Source organism: Augochlora pura, chromosome 2 (genome assembly GCF_028453695.1).
Source record: "Augochlora pura isolate Apur16 chromosome 2, APUR_v2.2.1, whole genome shotgun sequence".
Lineage (NCBI taxonomy): Eukaryota > Metazoa > Arthropoda > Insecta > Hymenoptera > Halictidae > Augochlora > Augochlora pura.
The window spans coordinates 26,585,485-26,594,075 of NC_135773.1; the positions used below are offsets into that span (position 1 = coordinate 26,585,485).

At 43.4% G+C, this 8,591-nt stretch overlaps 1 protein-coding gene across 1 annotated transcript in view; it reads left to right on the forward strand.

The window, feature by feature from the left end:
* Nlg-4 (neuroligin 4) overlaps positions 1–8,591 on the forward strand; it is a 401,976-nt gene that overhangs the window by 293,343 nt on the left and 100,042 nt on the right. The window contains exon 7 of the mRNA XM_078187796.1: positions 1,236–1,387. Coding sequence (XP_078043922.1) covers positions 1,236–1,387 — 152 coding nt within the window. The remainder of the gene's footprint in view (positions 1–1,235; positions 1,388–8,591) is intronic.

Here is an 8,591-nt window from a genome sequence, read left to right on the forward strand (position 1 = left end):
TTTTATAGAAATTCTCATTTTTTTTTTTATTTTTAGTATAAGCCTACCTAGTCAGCCAATGTGACCGATCTAAATTTTTATATTAAAATTGTTGGAATTATAAAGATTCATCCCTAATGAACACTTGAATAACCTCCTTTACTTAAGTTTAGATTGTAACAAAAACGGTGGAATGTCTAAATAAATACAATTTACTTATGTTTATAACTTACAGTGTTACATACTATATTATAGTGTTACAAACTAAAAGATTTTGGCCACCGTGACTCCATTAAGAAGACAATGCTCCAGTCACAGGTGACCAACGTATTATAGCATAATAACGTATGTCGAAATTCCGTAGCACACATAGATAGCTTACAATCCAAAATTCGCCGGAAACCATGGAAGCAATCGAGCACGGAAAATCTGAAAGATCGCACGTGCAGAGTTTCGTGCCGATATTAAACCTGGCGTCGTCGTTTCATCTTGTAACGGCCGTGTACCGTCCAGTCGGGAACGTGGTAATTCCGGCCGAAAGGTCTTGGACACCGAAGAAATTGAATTACGCGCACCTGACGTGTCCATCGCGATCGAGGTTGCGACCAAATCCGCACCTAGAGGATAGCGTTTCGTAAATCCCCCGGGGCGACCGCTAAGCGACGCATTACTACCTCATGAATTTCTCCGTCGTCGCGGTGATTACGTCACCGGAGAAAAGTGACGGCATCTCATTGATAGCCTTATCGGCGGAATCTTAAACGTCTTGGGAAATCTGCGAAGTTCGGGAAGAATTATTGTCTGGTTCCGGAGGGAAAGGTTTACAAAAGGGGGAAAAATTGGGTCATTCAATAAACATACAATATTTTGATTAGGGACTTTGTTTCTGAAAAATTTTATTTTATAAAATTCAATCAATCAGATCATTGAATCAGATCAAGTTGAAATTTCTATGCTTCAATTATTAAAAGCATTCAATATTTCCACAGTTTTTCCTATTCCATATTTCAAAATTCTCTTTGGCTAATCCACACACCTAATATACTAAGCCCACATCTAGTATACCAAGTGAACACCTACATACATCTAATAACACACTAGAAAAATCTAAAATTGATAGCTGCAAGAAACACAAAATTGTTTTACTTCGTCTATTACCAACGAAACTGACCACGTCTTTTAACGAGAAAAATATCATTCGTAAAATGCGTTAACACGTTGGCGTAACAAGTTATGCGGATGTTTGTTGATTTCAGAAGATGGGCTCGGTTCACGGCGACGAATTGCCCTTCGTTTTCGGTGCGCCGCTGGTGGATGGTTTCGGCCACTTCCCAAGGAACTATACCAAGTCTGAAGTGGCACTCTCGGAGAGCATCATGCAGTACTTCGCGAACTTCGTCAGAACTGGGTGAGTAGAGGACGATCTTGATCGGCTGTTGGAGTGCCTCCTCTCGCTCTTACTGGCCCTCCTTTCTTTCTGGATCTTAGACTGGTTATTTAAGGATGCTCTACGCCTTCCTTCGCCGGTGTTCCTCTAAACGAGTAAGCGGTTAGAGGCTATCTTAAGCACGTTTTACAAAGACCCGACAATCAGAGTTCCCGTGCGCGACCGGATTCGTCTGTACATATATTTCTTGAATTTACAAATTATTAGAGGGGGAGGGAGCGGAAAGTAATGTTGTTTTTTTACATTAAATTTAAACAGCTAAATATTGAACCAGTTTTGATTTCTAATCAATGATGTAATTACCCTCTTTATCTACAATCTTTTGCCATCCGTTTTGCAAATTTTCAATCTCGGATCGGTAAAAGTCAATAGATTATTGCGCAAAATACATTTTGATTTATTTTTAAAATCATACCTGCCATTAAAATAGTAAAATCTGCTTCGACGATTATAGAAAGCGGGATCTTTAATAATAGATTTTTTAAACTGTTTACTGTAAGTCTCGGTATTCGATATTGTAGAGATTATTATTTGAAATTCTCACGAAACTACGTGGTAATATAAAAATGACGCAAACGACGTAGGGCAACAATAATAGCAATAGTTTGTTCATTCTTATCACTCCAAGCGACATTAATATTGCCAAGCTTAAGCCAGCGTTCCAGCGTTGTATACAATTTTTGAAGTGATAATTTGATAATTTGAAGTGATACGACTTATAATAAGAAGTGAATAAAATAGTAACAACAGTTGCAACTAGGACAACTACGACACGCATAAGTTTTCAGGGTGACGGTTCTCCCTCGAATGCCTCGAACTTTTTTTGTTAACTCTTCCATCCTTCGCAGCTTTTTTCCTCATTATCTCATCATTCTCTCTCTCTCTCTCTCTCTCTCTCCCCCCCCCTCTCCCTCTCTCCATTCTTACTCATTTTCTCTATTTCTTTATTTCTTTTTCACTTATCCATGCTCCATCTTTCAACCACGCATGACTTTGAGGAACCTGCAACGATCTCAGGTCACTCGAAGCAGCTCAAACACTCCGTAAACATCAACCTCACTCATTCTATATTTCACGACGCTTGTTCTCGACAATTCTGTCTTTCATACTCGGACAAACCCCTACAAAATCTCCCACATAAATTGGATTACCATCGCAAAAGAATAACATCAATTTGAAAAACGACGAAGAGACGAATTCGAAGCGCGAAAGCCCTGTGTACAGTTCTCCGCATTTCCCATCAGGTGGAACGCTATTTTCCAATTTACGCAACAACCGCCTGTCATCCGAAGACACAGCGACGATCCGGTAAAAGCAAAGTACAAGCGTTCGTACGGTCCCAAGCAAAATCCTGACCGACGGTGGTGGTACCTTCTCGTCGCCGAGATAAACCGTATCAGTGTCGCCATCTCGTCGGCCGCGAATCCGTTCTCCGCGGGTTTCGCGGCGTCCCGTGAATTTCAATTTTCGTCGGAGAGCGCCCAGTAAACCAATCCGTTCCCCTTTGAATCAACAAGAACAGCGTCGCGAGCGCCGGGGCACCACTTGCGCGGAATCAATTTGCGAGCGCCACGAGAACGCGGACGGCGCGACAGAGATAAAAAGAGGGTTGCGTCGGGGGTTGGAGGGTGCAGGAGCCGCGGGACGAGAGGCAGAAGGGAAAAAAACGAGGACTATGCCACAGAAAGGTCTAATTTTCCATATTCATGAACGGAACACACTGGACCGAACGAGGAGACCGCAGGGCGCGCGGTGGGGTTGGGAAAGGGTCGGCCGTGAGCACGGCCGCTGAACAGAGAAACAGAGGGAGCGGATTAGAGCGAAAATATTTTTCGAATCCGGCCGGGGCGGATCCGCGCGACCGTAAAACGGTCGCGTTGAATTTCTGATCGAACGCGACGCGTATTCAAATCTGAGGATTAACCCCTTGCACTGTTACGCCTCTCAGAGCTACGTTGATCACTTCTGTTTCGTTCTTAATTATTTCCTTGATGTGATAAGATGGTTCTGGTATCCCGATTGCCCTCGTTTACTTTCATTTTCAGATTTCGGTGACAGGAGATTCAAATTTTCTTTCGATTTAACACATTGGCGCCGATATTCAGGGTTTTCTCTGTTGCGTCGACGAAACTCGGTCGAGCTTGACTATGTAACCACGCTGTGTTTGATCGGGAAAACTGTATCAATCATTTACGGATATACCGTGTATGAACTAATCGAGTAACGAGCACAATATATGCCGGTGAACATCGAGAGCACAGTTTTCGCGGAAACAATTTCCCCTGGAAATTTTATCATTGACTTTCCCGCAGCTCGCAACGCCATCCCCCCCCCCCCCCCTCCTTTCGGCATCTACATTTCCGATGTCGCGTTTTCACGGCTGAATTATGTTTTATTAATTATCGAACCTGGAATCTCGGCCGGGCAGAAATTTATTCGGTCCATTGAGCCGGGCGAAAGGGAAAGAAAAAACGCAACGCGACCCAATGAATATTCGAGAACGGGTAAAGGGAGGGGGGGGGGGGGGGAAGAATATGAAATATTCATTAACGTAAACGGCCAGTTTATCCGGCCATCAAACACGCGTTTATGGTGCCGGGATTTTTGCGGTAACGTTCGCGGCTGAAACGCGCCGCTCGGTCCATGTTACATCAGTTCATTTCACGGTTCCCGGCCGTCGTCCCTTATATTTTATTCGCCGAAACGGCGAAACGTAAAACGTCTTCCGCGTTTACGTCTTTCAGAAGCTTCACCTCCGGCGCGCGGTACGTGCTCCCCGCAATATTCCTTCTAATATTTTTTTTCCTAGCCGCCGCTTGTTAAAACGTACCTGCACGCCCTGGGGTTAATTAGCCGGCTGCCGGGCTCGCGAAATGATGAATATGATGGAAGAAGCGAAACAGAAAACTATAATTTTTTGGGTTATAGCGGTTTAAGGAATCTGGAAAGTTGCTCGTTAATTGAAATAATTGCTTCGAGTAAATTAATGCGAAATAAAAAGAGAAATGTAGTAAAAAGAGAAATTAAGTAAAAATTCAAGTATCTGACGTGGAAAAGTTTCGTCAGTAATAATGAAATAAGATATACGCGAAAATAAAGAAAAGATCAAACAAAGTACTGCAGTTTCTTGTTTTACTATTATACTTAAATAGTTGTGTTTCGCTTCGAAGTTTCAAAAGTGTATAAAATACTTTGTCAACAGTATTCAGCATTCTATTCGTAATGCTGCAATTTTGCAGCATTCTATTCATATCAGAAAATTGTACTAACATCAGCTAAATTCGTATTTACCTAACAAATTACTCGAAAAGTGTGAAAATTGCAGAATCCTGTGGCATTGTTTCTCCATAAATATTTTACTCTTCTTAGTAAATGATCAAACTGTTCCAGAAGTTCCTCGACAAACAAAGCGATAATTAATTACTATTAAAATCATTAACGAATAAAAATGATTATCAAATACATCTAATATTTTATATGCACCGTCCTAATGAATTCTAAAGTCTTAGTACGGCTGGTATTGGCTCATTCTTGTGGTACAATGGAACAAATCGCGTGGCTTTCCGACACGAACGTCCCCGTGAAAAACAGTGGCGCACCTAAGATCGAGATTGGCCGTTGTTTCGGTCGGCTATGGGTCACGAAATCCGTGGTACTGCGGAATTGTCCAGCGGAAACTGTTCGAAGCCGGATATCGCCCCTAAGTATCGAGCGGCAACTAATCGCGTAGCTGGAGCACGCTCGTCCGCACGTTTCCCGTTGCAAGAAGACGGTACAATAACAAGTAATTTCGGTTGCGAGTTTAGATACAGCCACGTACACGAAGATATTACGTGATACCGGGTGCGCACGGTCCCCGTCTACGATTCGGGTCCCCTTTCTACGTGACACCGTGCAGCCGGGAAACCGGAAACCGTTTGCGGCAAATAATTCATCCGGCCGGTTTGCTTTTGCGGAAAGCCGAGCAATATCGATAGCTCGGTACCGTGTGTGTCCCGTTAAAGAGGACGCGTAAGAAGGAAACTCTACGGCTGACGCGCGTCTCTGATTAACCCCTTTGCACTCGAAGCAACTTTTTGCACTTTTCATTCGATGAGGTTTTATTAATATTGCTGAAGGATTCTCATTTTCTTTACACTTGGGTTAATCATAATTATAAGAGAACTAAACGCACACATACGTAACCAAGGGCATGAAGAAAACTATATGTCAATGCTTTTAGTTTTTGTTGTAATAATTTTTAAGGAATTATAATTTTTCCAAAGAAAGACATTACTTTCATACGTGATCAAATATTTAAAAATTCAGATCGTATTAAAATTCTATTTTGTGCCTCCATTATATCATGGATAAACTGAACACGCCAATATTTTTTCCATCCGCTGTATAACTCGAACCAGAAAAGGACGATAATCTACGTAAAAAGTGATTTCCACCGATTTTTCATTAAGCGTTCGAACAGAGGCCGTAGCTCGAAATTTCTTCTACTACTTCTAAGCTTCACTATGTCTCTTTTTATGCTCCCCACCCGTCTAAGCTTTTCTCCGCTCCATTTTCATTCTTCTATGCCGAAGAATCAGTCCGTCTCTCTCTCTCTCTCTCTCTCTCTCTCTCTCTCTTTCTCTCTGTTTGTTCTGCACGCAGTTTTCCATGGGACATCCCCAGCAACCTCGTCTCGCCAACCGCGCATGAATATGCAAAAGTAAGCTTGAAACGAACCGATAATATTTCAGCGCGGTGCTCGGTCCCCGGACAACGTAAATTTCGTTTTGTCGATACACCGAGAAACCGATTCACCGTTCACTCACACGACCCAGCGCAATATCACGAATACGCGTGTGCGCACGGTGTACAGCGTCCAGAATTGATATGTGGTAATGTAATTCTCGTTTTCGACGTGCCGATCTATGAGCGGAGCCTGTAACCCCACCGACAACGAGTATAGCGAAAAATAGAGGCGAGACGGCAGCCTGCTTGAATGGTACGCGACGCGCGCTGGATCTTCACGGTTCGCGGAGTCCGCCGTTAACCGACTCAATTTTTCATGGAGCTTCGCGATTTCTCGTGTTCTGCTCGCTCGAACGCGTTCGATTTTATGGAAATTTGTTCCGGAATGAGCGCACGTTTATTTGGAAGCTCGCGACGAGTGTCGCACAGTCATGGAAACGGTGGAAGGGGCTATAAGCGAGGTGTACTATATCAGTTATGGAGTCAAGGAAGGTAGGAAGCTTGTAATTAATATTATTGAAATAATATTCTAATTACTTATTGTAAATAATATAGCAAAGGAATATTGCAAGAAGGCCGCTAGCAGGAACAATTGGAGACAATTTACGGTCTCGGCCTTAAATTCCATAGTCTCTAAGCACTTGAATTTCGAGAGTGTCTGGATCGCAAGTCCACGAAGCACTAAGACCTTCAGTTCCCACAGCTACGAAATCGTGAAATTCCGAAGCACGCAAGACTTAAGATCTCCATAAATCTGAAGTGCTAATCCGAGATATTGAATACTAAAGTCTCCGGGCTTGTGAAGCCTCGCTACCGTAGAACGTCAAACCTCGCAGATTTGATAGATTTTTCCGGACCTTCGAAACGTCAGGATTTCCAGGCTTCCGAAACGTCAGGATGCCCGAGCTAGGTCAAAAATCTGGAGTCCCAAGTTCTCGGGTCCTAAGCTTCAATAACTAAAATCCTAAGCCGACAGAGCAGCCTTGAACTTCCGAAGCTCTGCGGTCTTAAGCTTCCGAAGCTCGTCAGGTGTTCTGAAATTTCCAAACTCTCGAGTTCCGAACATCCGCTTCTGAACCAACATATTATCTTCCGCGGAACATCCTGTGCAAAGCCTACGAAATGCACTACGCGGCCGTCGTTCCACCGTCGAGGACCGTGTAATCAAATACAAGGATCTCCGGGATCGACGTAAATATCGATTCCCCGGGCATATCCAATTTACATTAAGCGGCCATCAGGAATACAGATGGCAAAGGTGATCAAAATTTCAATTCCTTCTTCGAGTGGCACGGTTGCCCCCCCCCCCCCCCCCCCCCCGCTGTTCATGTATTATTACCGAATCCCGGGGATTCCGGTAAACCGAAGGCAAAGACGATAGAGAGCGGAGAGTTTTCGTCTTCGACGTGGACTAGCCGACGGCGGTCCCATAGGGAGGGGACTGCCGGGGATTATAGGAAAATTGGACTACTTCCTCGTAAAGGACCCGCTTCGAATATGGTCGCTTCCACCGCGACACGATCGTGCCAACGTACCCGGGTACTGATCCTTCTCGCCTCGACCGTCTGCGCCCGTGAACGTGACGCTGAACGTTGCAAATGGAATATCGATGAAGCCCGCAGTGATATTTTACGCAGCGAAAATCTCTGCAAGAATAACTTTTTCCGAGAGAAAAACTGCGCGCGGGATATAAGAGGTGGGAGTCCGGAGATTTCTTGATCTCTGTTTCACTGTGCGAATCGTTTTCTCATTTTTTTCACCATAGAACGGACGTTTCTGTGAACAAGTTTTTCCTTGTTTTATAAACATCTAACGCAACAGTTGCTGCTACTGTTTAAAGAATTATGAAGACGATAATAATCAATTTATTTTATTCTTTATAAAGTTCTTTTGTAGGTATACTTATAATTTTTTCACTGACATGCTATCAACCGCCAGCTCGCTTATAATTGCTGCTATTAACATAATAGAACGTTTAACGAATTATTAAACAAAAATCATTCCGTACAAATCGCGAAAGTTTGTCGAAAGGATATTATTGAATTTCTCGATGTCGAATATTTTTCTGGATGTCGCGGTATGTTTAAAACGGAAGTAACTGCGCGCTCCTCGCTGTCACAGTATAGTCGACAGATATAACTGGCGCAGCGAAGGAACTTTTAAAAGCTGATGTATTTGTGACGTGATAAAAAGCAGTTTTGAAAGCAAATCCCAGTCGAGTGTTTCGCCGTATAAGCGATATATATGAAAGATAACCGGATTGCCGGAAATCGAGATTTCGTTATCTCTTTTGTTCGCAAACCGCTGTCCTCGATGGTTCCATTCGATCTCGTCCGTTTAAATGTTAATTTCAGTCAGATATTTCACAAATATGTACGGGGGGGGGGGGGGGGGGGGGGGGGGGCGTAAAAAAGGTCGTCCGCTATTTCTCGACGGT